Source organism: Carassius gibelio, chromosome A23 (genome assembly GCF_023724105.1).
Source record: "Carassius gibelio isolate Cgi1373 ecotype wild population from Czech Republic chromosome A23, carGib1.2-hapl.c, whole genome shotgun sequence".
Lineage (NCBI taxonomy): Eukaryota > Metazoa > Chordata > Actinopteri > Cypriniformes > Cyprinidae > Carassius > Carassius gibelio.
In genome coordinates this window covers 16885294-16899529 of record NC_068393.1, presented here as the reverse complement: position 1 = coordinate 16899529, position 14236 = coordinate 16885294, and the positions used below count along the sequence as shown (strand labels likewise).

Sequence of the window (14236 nt, the reverse complement as noted above, 5' to 3'; positions counted from 1 at the left end):
TATAAAACTATAGATGGAAAAACAGCGAGATATGGCTCATGGTAAGACACGCCACTTCTGCAGCTTGTTGGTCTCTCACAACTTATGCACTACTTGTGTACCACAAAACAAACTACAACACTGAAAGTATCACAGTGCAATTATACTGTAAAGCATATTTCGAATGTATTTCTTTCATTTTTCAATAACGGATCAACCACAGCCAGATACAAAATCACTGGCATATTATTTACAGAAATAATGTTCTTTGTTGTTCAGATCTGTTGCGATTAGATCAGGATTTGGTACAATATAGAGTGAAAAAAACAACTTTCTAAGGACAGTCGTGATGCAGATATCAATTATGGCGCCAAATGTCAGTATTTCTGTCTGCGAATCAGCATTGGGACCCGCCAGCATGCAAATGTTTTGGGGAAGTATAGACTGTAAGTGTTTGTTGGGACACAGCAACAGATAATTTCTCTATCAACTGGCATTGACACAAACTGCTCGATCAATATTTTGGGTTAAAATGTAGGGTACACTTTATTTTAAGGTGTCCTTGTTGCAGTGCAATTAAAGAATGAAAGGGGTCATTCACAAAAAAATGAAAATTCTGTCATCATTCTCTCACCCTGAAGTTGATCCAAACCAGTATGATTTATTTATTCTTTTCTTTTTTTTTCTGCTGAGCACAACGAATATATTTTGAGGAATGTGGGTAATCAAACAGTTGATGGTCCCCAATGACTTATATTGAAGTTAATGGGGACCATCAACTGTTTACATTTACATTTAGTAATTTAGCAGACGCTTTTATCCAAAGCGACTTACAAATGAGGACAATGAAAGCAATCAAAATCAACAAGAGAGGAATGATAAGTGCTATAACAATTCTCAGTTAGCTTAATGCAGAACATGTAGCAAGGATTTTTAAGTCATAAAATAAATAAAAAGAAAATGTTAAATAAAATGAAAAAGAATAGAGATGTGACCTCGACATCCTGGCTAAATTCACCCATTGGCCTCTGACCATCATGGCCTCCTAACCATCCCCATATCCATTGATTGACTTCATCACTCTGTCTCCTCTCCACCAGTAAACTGGTGTGTGGCGGGCATTCTGACTATCGGGAGGAAGTAAAAGTCGTAACAAGATTTCCGTAGGGGTGAACCTGCAGAAGGATCATTAAGGTTGGCCAGGGGAGATACCCCTGACAATCTAAAGTGCTTTAAATGACTAGAGAAGCGCTATATAAATGTAAGGAATTAAATAAAATAAAATAAATAAACAATAATAAAAAGATAGAATAGGAAAAGAACAGAGCAAGCTAGATGCCTTTTTTACTTTTGTTCATTGTATAATAAATAAAAAAGAAAACGGAATATAAAAAAAATAGTGAAACTTGTGTTAGGTTTTTTTTTCAAGCTGTTAGTAAATAAATAAAGTGCAAGTCTAAAAGGGGACTTTTTAAAGGACAGAATTAGATTAGATAGTGCTAGAGTTAGAGGGTCATATAAAGATGGAAGAGATTCCAATTCTTGAAGATGGCTAAGGACTCAGCTGCTCAGATTGAGTTGGGCAGGTCATTCCACCAGGAGGGAAAATTTACTTTTAAAGTCAGTGAACGTGATTTTGTGCCTCTTTGAGATTTCACAATAAAGCAACATTCACTTGCAGACAAGCTACTAGAGGGCACATAATCTGAAGTAATTAATTTAGGTAAAGGGGTCCAGAGCCTGTGGTGGCCTAGAATTTTATGCGAGCAGCTATTGGTACCCAGTGCAAATTGATAAACAGAGGTGTGACCAGCTCATTAAAAATTAATCTTGCTGCCGCGTTCTGGATTAATTAATTAATTTGAAAGCTTTGATAAAACTGTCTGGGAGACTTGCCAAGATAGCATTGCAATAGTCAAGCCTTAACAGAACAAGAGCTTGTGTGTTGTGATTGTGAAGCATGTTCCGAAAGAAGGGTCCTGATCTTCTTGATGTTGAATAAAGCAAATTTTGTCTGATGATCGTCAACTGATCATCAATAATATCGCCACGGTTTCCAGCTGTTTTTGAAGGAGTTATGGTTGATGTGCCTAACTAGATGGTAAAATTGTGATGAAACGATGGGTTTGATGGAACCACAAGCAGCGCTGTCTTGACGAGGTTAAGTTACAGCAAGAGATGTCTGTTGGACAAGCTGCGATGCGAGCAGCTATCATCAGATCATCAGGATGGAATGAGAGGCAGAGTTGAGTGTCATCAGCATAGCAGTGACATGAAAAGTCATGTTTCTAAATGACAGAACTTAGTGATGCCATGTAGACAGAGAAGAGAAGTGGTCCAAGAACAGAGCCCTGAGGCACCCCAGTAGTTGCGATTTGGAAACCTCACCTCTCCAGGATACCTTGAAGGACCTATCTGAGAGATGTCAATAGGGTTGACAGGAGGATCTGGTGGTTAATTATGTCAAAAGCAGCGGACAGATCCAGCAAAATATATATTGAAGATTTAGAATTTGCTCTTGCCAGTCCTAGGGCTTCAACAACTGAGAGTTAGCCAGTCTCGGTTAAATGCCCACTTCTGAAACCAGACTACTTGCTGGCAAGGAGGTTGTTCTGTGTGAGAAAGTCAGAGACTTGGTTGAACACAGCTCATTCAAGTGTTTGTAGTTCTCTAAAAGTTATGGGTTAAGCGTGGGTTTCTTAAGTAGTGGGGTTATACGGGCCTGTCTAAATGCTGAGGGAAAAACACCAATGTGAAGGGATGTGTTAATGATTTGAATGACTGCAGGTACAGCTGCAGGAGAAATGGTTTGAAGGAGATGAGATACAATAGGATAAAATGGACAAGTAGGATGATTAGAAAGGATGAGTTTGGTTACCAAAATATATTCTTATGTGAGCAGCAGAAGAAAGAAACTCATACAGGCTTGAAACAACTTGAGGATGAGTAAATTATAGAAAATAATGATCCCTTTAAGTCATGAGTTATATTTACATACATTTATGGGTTAAAGTTAGGATAAGGGTTTTCTTTAGGGTTAGTTGCATGTAATTATACATGATTTATTGTTATTATTACAGTACGTATGTCACATGTGTCACTGGAACTCTAAAATAAATTGTTTTAAAAATGTCCATTTGAATTTGAATAAGGACAATATCTTTTTAATGTTTTTAGCTTTTTAACATTTATTTTAGGGTTTTCACCATTTTTTTTTAGATCATTTAAGTTTTTTAATGATTTTCATAAAGTTTTCATAAAGTTGTTTAAAATAGGCTAACTTGGTCAGGGAGAAGGAATTAATGAGAATGAAAAAAAGAGAGTTCAGATGGAAATGAGCGAGAGAAACCTGAAAGCTCAAAGGGAGGAGAGGGAGAAACAAGAAAGGGAACAGAAAAACAGAGGTAAACAAATCGCATTATATCCCATTTAGCCTTGTGATGTTAAAATAGAAGCAACGATAATGTAAGTGTATTCCTCTGTGTTTAGGAGCACAGAGGTTCTGATCATGCATATCATTTCTGTATTTGTGTGTGCAGAGCTGCTTACTGGCAGGGAGTTGGTGGAAAAAGACCTCAGGGCAGTGCAGCTGAACGGCCTGAAGTAGGAGTGCACAAGAGCAACCCGCATTGCACTCAGTCAATACAATCAAGCTCGGGTATTATCTCACCACTAAACTAACCAAGACAAACATTTGTGTTTATTTTTAGTAGGTTATTAAATATTAAATAAAGATTGTACACCCAATAATGACAAAAAGGTTATTTTCTCACCCTCAAGACATTCAAAACCACTTTGAGTTTTGTGGAACATGGAAAGAAGACTTATAAAAAAAAAAAAAAAAATCACAATGCTATTTTCCATACTTTAAAACCATACACTGTTAAAAGTGGTAACCTACAATTGTCACCATAAAGAGCTATTTTTACATGATTTACTTACAATATGAGGTTTCTTTCTTTTCTTTCTTTCGAAAACCATAGACCACCATAGATCTTTGAGATAAAAGGTCAAGGTAACATCTGACCTCCCTTTACAGGCTGAGGAGAGGATGGAAAGGGAGCAACAAGAGACATTGAGGAGAGAGGGAGCGGAGCGGTACATGGTGACCTCTGACCTCCTGATGGAGCGACCAGAGGCTGCAAAGAGAGAAACAGAATCCTCAGCAGAGGGTCCACAAGTCCTGACTGACCGCTGAAAGGGCATGACCCCACAGCAGATCAGTGATATCCACAGAAAGAGAGAGGAACAGTGTTTGGAGAAAGAGGTTAAGATCTGGCACTGACATGTGCCATTTGAGCATGCACTTATAGTCATCATAAAAGTAATACTCTGTTATCCCTTTCCAATTTCACCAGAGACTAAAAGAGATGAAGAGGCAGAGAGATGTGGCCTGGGATTACCATCTGACAGAGCAGGCCAGACAAGGAGGAGAGAGACGAGAAAATAGACAAGGATCTGCAGAGAGACAGGAGAATTCAGCTCGATCAGTAGAATCAACAGCTGACAAAAGAGCACATTCATATTTCACTATTGTTAAAAACACTGCAGACAACTGGAAAATAAACAGGCCAAAAGTTATCATAAAATAACCAAATTTAGGCTACCGTGGTTGGTAATGCAAGCTTTCCAATAGTTCATATAGTGATGGCAATAATATTTTTGACAGTTTATTGTGTATCGCTGAACACCCAAAGCACTTTACAATCATATGAGAGGATCTCTGTTAATTTAAATTCTAATAATTTTTCACAATATTGTTGTTATTATTGTATTTTTGATCAAATAAATGTACCCTTGAAGGGAATAAGAAACTTCTCTCCCACCCCAACCTTTTGAACAGTAGTGTATGTTTAAAATAAAATTGCTTACAATTAAAATTAAAGCAATTTCTGGATATCTCGAAACATTATATTTTCTGTTTTTCAGCCAACACTACCTGGGACAAGCAGCTCTACACAAACCGTCCCACAGTTCAATACTTCACCCAGTTTGGCACAAGCTCTCGATAAAGCACCATCCCACTCCATCCTCTCTCATCTGATCATTCTCCTGCACGAAAAATAAAGTGGTACTGGATTTCAAAGCACTGTGTGTGTTCGGCTTTCATAAATTGGACTTTTATAGGCATCATTGCTGATAGCTGCCTTTGTCAAATTTTATATAGTGATGGTGGATGTTTTATATAACAACTTTGTTGCAGATGTAGATGACCCCATTGATTTTAAGAAGTACTTCCTTCCACTGGCTGATTGGTGATGCAGATACAATAGCAAAATCCAGTTCATATCTCGTCAAGGTAGCCCACCCTCACTTCCCCTTCAGTCCACAACACAGCAGGAGCATGTGACGAATACAGTCCCACAACCTCATTCATCTCATCCTTCATTTATTTTCACATCATATGCAGTAACAAACAGAACATACAAGAGGAATAAGAGACTATTATGTCAAGCTTATTTAGGCTTTAAGCATACAGTTTAAGATGCATGATGAGCTTGAATGTGTACATTTGACAACTAACAACAGAAACGGCAACGTTCTTTCACTAGTCAAGCTTTAAACGGTGCCCTCCCAATCCAGTTTTAGTTGCAGTAGCAGAGGGCAGTATAGTGGATATCCAAGAGTCGATTCATTTCCGAACTCAATACACAGTCAAGACACTGACAAAATACACACGTCGTCTAGCAGCAGTTCAGTCGAATATTGAGTTGAATATCATTTGCATCACTTCCCCCTCCTGTAAGAAAATAGATCTCTTAGAGACTTTTGTCCTGAGTTTGTCTGTACAGCTTTTGTGAGGGAGGCTAAAACAGATCGGACAGTCCAGCCTCCACAGCTATTCCAGAGGGCTGGGCATCACTGCAAAAGCCGCCTCAAGACAGTTGTCTCAAAGATCCGAGTCAGCGTTTTTCTATTGCTCCCTGGAAGCGTGTTTGTGTGTGTGTGTGTGTGTGTGTGTGTGTGCAGTGGTGCAAATAAGACGACTGCCTCCTTCCTTTCGTGCTGCCTCTGCAACAATAGATTCTAATCAGATACGCACAATACTGCCAGTCTGTAGCACTTGGGAAACTATAAGCGCAATCATGTTTTGCTAGTAGCTTCATTTAACTTATATCCAATCAGCTTTTTTTTTTTTTTTTTCAGAACCTGAAACATTTATTTATCAAATAAATTTTTTCTTAGTTATTTAAACCTATGCACTACTTGTCTACCACACTCAAATCACAACTAACAAGTTACTTGAAAGCTAAAAAAAAAAAAAAAAAAAAAAAAGTGACAAAACTCAAAATTTAAAAACCTAAAATATAATCAACAAGACAAATTTTCAACGTCATAACGAACAAACTTTTAGGACTATATTTACATTCATCTGGAAATTAAGAGATTTATTTCCCCCCTATGCCCCTTCTCTTGAGAAATACCAGATGTGCCATAGATTCTCTCAGTGCTATATTCTGCTATATTCGTTATCAAACATCAGAACAAATGAAAAGCAAAAGAGGGAACGAATGCTATTTGGTATACTGGTATGGAACAATTCCCACCCAAACAAAGCATACATTCTGTGTAACAAGACACAAGCCAATACATGATTGCATTTTACATAACCAAACTAAACTGTGTGTGTGACGTACTCTCTCACAGCCCTATCTAACTCAATACGACCTCAAAACTACGCACCTTACGTGTGTGTTCTTATGGCTTTACACCAACAGGGCTGCAAGAGAAAATCAGTCTGTACAGTTTAATACAATGCAGAAAACAAGAATTAAGCACACAAAGGATTAACATGAGAGATGGTGATGGGCATGTTGTTGAAGGCAAGCACAGGAACCCATGGAGATGAAAGATTATAATACTGTATTTGGCTAAATTGATAGATGCTTGTATGTACAGCTTGCTATAACCGATCTTATGTCGTAGAGTCATTGCATCTCATGTATTTACACTATGGAAACCTGTAATCTTAACTGAGGGGATGCCGATATGTATCTTCTGTTGAATCACGATATTACAATAACTCAATGTACAGATGACTTAAAGGTACTGTAAGCAAATTTTACGGAACGGAACTCAGGAAATATCTGAATTATTAAAAAGGAGAAATATCTAGGGTGGAGACTTAGTTTTGTCAATCTGTTGTTGATTAGATGGTGGCAGATCTGAATGTGACATTGCAGTAGATTGTAAGAAAGGCTGTCGTTTCCCTGGAAGAATGAGTTATGTTAAGTTTTGAGGAAAGGTTCAAAATGAAACGTATGCATATATGCATCATTCACAATATCAATAAGATGCATTCAGAAAATAGAGGATTCTTTTTTTAAAAGAACTGGACACTGTTCAAACATCTACTATAACATGTATCCAAATTTACCAAGTTGTTCGCCAAAAACAAATTGTGTCACAACACACTGAATTTTGACAAAGATGCACCATCAGGGCCACGCTAACCCGGGTGTTTTTTTTTTTTTTAAAGGGTGCATATATAATTCATTGGCTAAAACGGAGAAGATCCACAATGGCTAACGTCACTTACAGCACCTTTAAAACACGACACAAAACTGATTCTTGTGTAAAAAAAAACAACAACAACCAAAAAATTATAACAATAAATATATCATTAAAAAAGAATAATAAAAATGGTTTCGGCAGGACTTCAAAGAATAAAAAAAAAAGAAATGGCAGAGACGCACAAAACACAATAAGTTAGATTAAATTTTGCAACCAGTATAACCAGCTCATGCTGTCTATATGCTTGCACAACGCACTTAGTCATGATTTTAAGGCCCTCAGCTTCGCTCTTCTCCCTCACACCCTCCTTCTGCATCGCTTCTTACTGACTAACAGGTGAATCCGACTCTGACTTGATTTGGCGTTCACCCTTGGGAGCTCGGTGTCTACTTTATGTCACTCAATAATCAAACAAGTCTCTTCTGGAGAGGTTCTTGTCACGTCAGTATAACTGTAAACGGCTATAGCCTATTTTATATTGTAAAATGAGAGATATTATCTGTAAACAACGAGCATGGCAGTCTATTTGTTATATGTCAGTCAAATGTTTTCCTCTGACTGTATTAAAAGTGTTGGTCCAATTATGTCTGAAGTAAGTCCCAGCAGTGCTTCTGGTTGGCTTTCTCGGCATCTGTTGTGTGTGTAGGTCTCAGTATTGTGGGTTTTCGAATATTTGGTCAGTCATGAGCAGTTGCAACAGGTGGGCACATGTGTGAATCCACATTTGGGCTCGGTCTCGCCCCGGCTAGTCAAGGAAGGCGGCGGAGATGGGCAGGCCGTGGTGGGAGATGGCTGTGGCAGGATTTAGAGGGGAACTTTCCTGAGTCCCGGGGTCAGGAACATCTCGGACTCCGCTGCTCTGACTGGCCAGTGACTCGTCCATGATGACCTCGGTCTGCACGCTGTTGCTGTTGGCGTAGTCATCTAGAGTGTCGTCAGTACATAGCTTACTATCCTCGCACAGAGATGGCTGACTGGCTGTCTGCTTCTCCTCATTGTCACTACGCAAGAAGAGAAAGGGGGAAAGAAAAATACAAATAAATCCATAAATTTAAATAAAAAAATGCCACTCTGTGCATGCAAGGGGAAGTATTGAGAAAGCCATGCATGCAAAAGAAGACAATGCCACAGCCAAGAATACCTCTCCAGCGATCTGCAAATCATTAGGAAGAGCATTTAGGAGAGAAAGAAAGAGCATAAGAAATAGGGAAATGAAGTTTATGCAATAATCTGTCTAACAAACTTCACCACACCTGTACTCTCCAAAAGCCTCGTTATTCATTGGTCGAACTTCAGAATCTATCTGGCCTTCTTCTTTTTCTTTGACTGTGGGAAGAATACAATTTGTTAGTAATGTCAAGGGACTAATTGCACTAAGGGTGGTTAAATAGATTAGAATGACGTGTGACACTGCTTCTTATACCTGAATATTTTCCACCTTTGCTGCGTTTTATGAAACACAGAATGAGCAGTACCAGCAGCAACAGCACGAGGGCGCTGATGAGTCCAATGAACCAGCTCTCAGTCACAAACCCTTGACTTATCTCCATGACTTCTGAAGTGAGGAAAATTGTGTTTGATTTTTATTAGTATTATAATTAATGAAGGGGGGAAAAATGGAAATGCTGGCATCATTTACTTTCCTTAACCCATCTTGCCCAAAAATATGCATAAAAGTCAAAGAACATTCGATGCAAGCCCCCAAAAAGTTGCATCTAGCTTATAATCTCTTAAATATGAAAACACAATAAATCAGTTTGTCTTAAACATAGAGCAGCCATTAAGTTGACCCAACAGGGTATTGTGTATCAATAAGTTAATTAAAAATAAATGAATAAAAATAAATAGAATTAAGAAAATATTACATCTTTATAATAAAAAAAAAACTGTTTGGTTACCAACATAATGAAAAATATCTTCTTTTGTGTTCAATAGAAGAAAGAAACTCATAAGGTTGCAAGCTGAAGATGACACAATAGCAGCAACATTTCTATTTTTGGGTGAACTTTCCCTTATGTAAGTAGTTTCCGTACAAGTAACCTACAAGGAGTACTACAGTAAAGTTAAACAGTTTTATAAATTCACATAAAACATATTTTCCTACTATACTTTGTGATGTAAATATGTAAAATATCACATATTTTATGAAAAGGCACTTATTGATTAGGTAAAATGGATTAACCTTGACAAAAGTCCATGGTATTCATGAAATTAATGTTGTTATTTTTTTTTTTATATATGATTTTTTACATAATTTTTATATCATGGGCTATACCCATGATTGTTTGTTTATTTATTTACTTATTATTGAACATGCAGTTATTTTTATTCTTATAAGTATGTTAGTTAAATGAAAATAAATATTTTTTTAGGCCCATAGTATTCAATAGCTGACTGTAGTAGGTGATTTCATATAATAATGTAAATGTAAATTCATTACTTGTCTGAATTTCAGCAATAAAATGGAATCATAAGCTACTAGTCATAAAACGAATTGGGGTCCTTGACCAATTAGAATGAAACGCATCCAAACTGGATAAAGGGGCCTCAATATTTTGCCCCTTACAAGACATACTGTAATGTCATAAAAGGGAGAAAAAGATGATCTACATCGATTCATCCCATGTGTTAGCTCTTTATCTTTCCGTTCTTCCTTTTGTGTGACTGACGGGAGTTAGTAAACTGCTGCTGTCACTTGAAAACTGGAAATCTCCACCCTCCATGGCAAAAGCAGACAAGGAAGAGGGGCAGTAGAGCTGTGGAAAGATTGCTCTCTCATCTCCTCCTCTTACAGATTTATTCCCTATCAAATTAAGGTCTACTGTACAGTAGAGATGTCATTTAAAGTGTTAAGTTATGTTTTAGGTGGGATATTATGAAGGGGAAAAGTATTAAAGAAGACCAATAACCTTGATTTATTAACCTGTTAACACAGTATAGCCCATTTCCCCATGTCAACAAAAAATACCTATTAGTAACTTTATATGGGAGGGTTTGCTTTCGCCATGCTTCCTGGAAGTAGGGGTAGGGACTTAACAGCCTCATGTGACAGGAAGGAAGTGAATACCTTTTTTTTTCATGAAATACTTTATTTGGTTGTTTGCTTGCATGTCATTGAGAAATAAAACATGGATAACATCTAGAAAAATACTTACAAAAGGAAAATGACAACTATAAACTGTGGAAACTATAGTTGCCGGTGGGCTTAAATGGGTTAATACTGTTACAAACCTACACTACCTTTCAACCTTTGGGGTCTGTAAGATATAAGACTTATTCCAGAAACAAGAAATATACTGACACCAAACTTTTTAATGGTAGTGTAGATGACCTTCATTCTTACAATGAAAAAAAGACATTTGGAAGATACTACGAACATGCCAGAATGGAAAATATTACACAGATGTCTTCTTTTAAATTTCTTCTGTTATGTAAATAGAACATCAGTGCAATTTATTATAAAAAGCATTAAGAGCATTAAGCATTAAGTTTGCTATTACTTGCTCCTGCTGTCTGGATCTCATACTCCCATAAAGTTTTGTTTTTGAAGTCGATCTTCAGGCGGTACTCGGACCCGGACTGGAGCCCCTGCAGCCTGTAAAAAGACTGAGAGCTGTTCACTCTCTCAGAGCGCTTCCATGTGCCTTTACCTGGACAGATACACACAATACAATACAAATCAACACACACTCGTTTTTATTCTCTCTCAGTTACTGAAAAAGTAGAGGCACTAACTAACATACATGTATGACTTAATAAAGCTGCTACTTGCTATTTTGCTATTCAACAAACGAGCTTGAGTTCAATCATTCTTAATCACATCCTGTCCATATGGCACATACCGTCTTTTTTCAAGTAATGAATAAAGAATCCCACATTCCTCTGTCTTTCTTTGGATACCCATGTCAGGTTGACTGATGTCTCTCCAGTCGATAAGCTAATGTTGGAGGGTGGAACTGTTCACACACACACACACACAAAACAAAACTGCATGATTGTTCACAACACAAACTCAATTGTCCAAATACAATTCAAATTGGCTGTGATTATGTCAAGTTTCCTTTTAGTTTCAGTGTGGACAAATAAATAACTTCGCTAGAATTGTGTCACATTATGTCTGGTTTGGACAAAGTGTCTGTGGAAACATCTCATAGTAAATTTAGAGATCAGTAAAATGTTGGACCTCCATCCAGAGTTGTAGCTCCCTCCCTGATGATTGGCAGTCCTTCTCCCTTAGCGGTGAAGCCTCGCAGGTAGAAGCGGTAACGGCTGTGAGGATCCAGCTTTAAGTTGAAGTGAGACACGACGTGGTCACTGATCTCGATCATTTGCATGGGACTGTCTTCTTTATCAACTGCAGAGAAATGAGGGGGGGACATTGTTTAGTGGTTTTTAAAACTAGTTGTTTTAAAATGTAAACCATCAAGTTGCTATAGTGCAGGGTTCCTCAAATCTGGTCCTGGATGGCCACCGGACTGCAGAGTTTAGCTCAAACCTTGATCATAGTCCCTTAACTGTGATTTTCTAGGAATCCTGAAGATCTTGATGAGCTTGCTCAGCTGTGTTTGATTAGGGTTGGAGCTAAACTCTGGAGGGCAAGATCTGAGGAACCCTGCTAGTGTTTGGAATGGTTTTCTGATGGTTAATGTTCACTGCTTCTAATACTCTTGATGAGAATGGGTCAACGCACCTTGTTGATACTTTAATGTGTATCCTTTCAAGACACCGTTCGGCTGGGTGGGTGGAGTCCAATGCAGAGTCATTTCTGTCTCCGATGGGCTATCCAGCACTAAAGATGATGGAGGGCCAGGTACTGAAAAAAAAAATGGATGACAGGATTTGAATCCCTCAACTTTCTTCATCTAATCTTCATCTATTCGGTTTTTCATTTTTACCTCCTTCTGGAGTGTGGAAAGTGAGGGGGTCAGACTGGGGACCTTCTCCTTTATTGTTGAAGATGCTCACAGACAGTGTGTAATGGGAGTATGGCTGCAGGTCTCCCAGAACCTTCCTCTCCTCATTACTGTCGGTTATCACAAACGAGATGTTCCTTGGCTTCCCCTCCCTAACACGCTCCCGATTGAGGTGTCTGCTTTCCGGGCCATAGTGCATCAGATAAATCTATAGGGTGCATAATACATAAACTGTCAAAGATATTTCACATCTAACATTTTTCAGTTTTTGGCTGAGCTTAGCACAGTACAGTATATTACCTTGTAACCCTGCAGACGACCTCTCACAGTTTCTCTGTTTATGGGCGCCCACGTCACTTCGACTGCAGTGCTGTTGATCAGTTCCACTGCCACATTCATAGGGGCCTCAGTTGGGTCTGACAGGAAGAAAGAGCACATTAGGATTAACATTAAACTAAATTCATTGTTTAATTGGGGTGAATTGAGATGCATAACCTTACAGGAGGATTCACAGAGCAGTAAAAATATCAAACAAGACAAACTCACAGTCCTCTCCAGAGTATCCAATAGTGGATTTGGGCTCCGGACCTTCTCCTATCTCATTAACAGCTTGCACTTTAATGTCAAAGGCAGAGAAGTTGCCCACATCTGTGACGGTGAAGGGTGGAGAGGTCATGAATTTGGTGTGCCAGGATGGACCGCTGCCCAAAACTTTCCTCCACATCACTTTATAGCGAAAATCTGGGCCGTTGAAACTATGCCTGTCCATTTCCTGCAAGAACACAGATTCAGTTTTGGGCCAAACTGTATTTTTCTGGGAACAATGAGAATTTCAAACACTGACAATGGTGACTTGCATAGTAGAGGGACTCAATTTTTAGGCAGTTTCTTTACCCTAACTGTTCAAATGAACCGTTTCACTAAAATGAATCAGACCTTCCATCACTGCATATGAGGGAGATGACCGTGAAATTACATTTGAACAGATTCGCTAGAATCAATCAGACTTTTTTTTTTCCACTACATATGAGAGGAAGGACTGTATAGGATGAACCGATTCACTAGAATGAATCAGACCCGACAATGCTACATACAACAACTGTGAGCACGAGTTGTTGTTAAGTTAGTAGCGTCAATACTTTTTTAGTTGGATACTTTCCAACACACCTTACAATATAATTGAATATGATGGCTCCTTTTGGAAATTTGTCATTTATTTTGGAGCTTAACAGTCCTATCTCCTGTTCACATTTTTTTAATATCTTTTGTTCCATGGGGGGAAATATCATACAGGTTTGGAACAACATCAGGATGAATACATGATGACAGAATCATTTCTGGTCTCTTTAAAATGCTGAATTGTGCAACGCACCTTCCATGTGATGACAAGGTTGCCGGGGTCGATGGAATCACTGCGCACTCCTTCAGGGTTACTGTCTGGAGCTGTAGAGGACAAATCAGAATTTAGTGCCAAGTTGTTCTAACATGGTAATAAAACTGTCACTTTAAATCAGCCACATGCTGAGAGAAGATACAAACACAAATCCAAAGTGTATTGTAATGAATCAAGGGACAAAACAAATGCATCACAGTGTAGTATTACAAGTCTTTTCTGTTTTAAGTCTATGTAAATATGCATATGTGCACACGAGCAGTGTTACTTACAAGCGGCTGGTGTGGAAAAGACATCCGTGTACATGCTCGGGTCACTCTTGCCGATGTCATTGATAGCGATGACTCGGAAACGGTAGGAAAGGAAGGGCTTCAGGGAAAGGGTAGTTCGCTGATTGTTGCCTGACACGCGGCTTAGCTCCTCCCATTCTTTTCTT

General features: G+C 38.4%; 1 protein-coding gene and 1 pseudogene across 2 annotated transcripts in view; one reads left to right on the top strand and one right to left on the bottom strand.

The window, feature by feature from the left end:
- The first annotated feature begins 31 nt into the window (after positions 1-31).
- Positions 32-4991, top strand: LOC127944335 (RIB43A-like with coiled-coils protein 2; annotated as a pseudogene).
- A 360-nt stretch (positions 4992-5351) lies between these two features.
- Positions 5352-14236, bottom strand: part of l1cama (L1 cell adhesion molecule, paralog a) — a 49959-nt gene continuing 41074 nt past the window's right edge. For both annotated transcript variants that reach the window (XM_052541286.1, XM_052541287.1), the window contains exons 16-27: positions 14073-14236; positions 13780-13850; positions 12954-13179; positions 12708-12823; positions 12390-12615; positions 12185-12307; positions 11678-11848; positions 11337-11450; positions 10995-11144; positions 8918-9049; positions 8748-8820; positions 5352-8495 (exon numbers count right to left, since the gene is read on the bottom strand). The exon at positions 14073-14236 is cut by the window's right edge and continues 34 nt beyond it. In XM_052541286.1, coding sequence (XP_052397246.1) covers positions 8240-8495; positions 8748-8820; positions 8918-9049; positions 10995-11144; positions 11337-11450; positions 11678-11848; positions 12185-12307; positions 12390-12615; positions 12708-12823; positions 12954-13179; positions 13780-13850; positions 14073-14236 — 1822 coding nt within the window. In that variant the 3' untranslated portion in view covers positions 5352-8239. The remainder of the gene's footprint in view (positions 8496-8747; positions 8821-8917; positions 9050-10994; positions 11145-11336; positions 11451-11677; positions 11849-12184; positions 12308-12389; positions 12616-12707; positions 12824-12953; positions 13180-13779; positions 13851-14072) is intronic.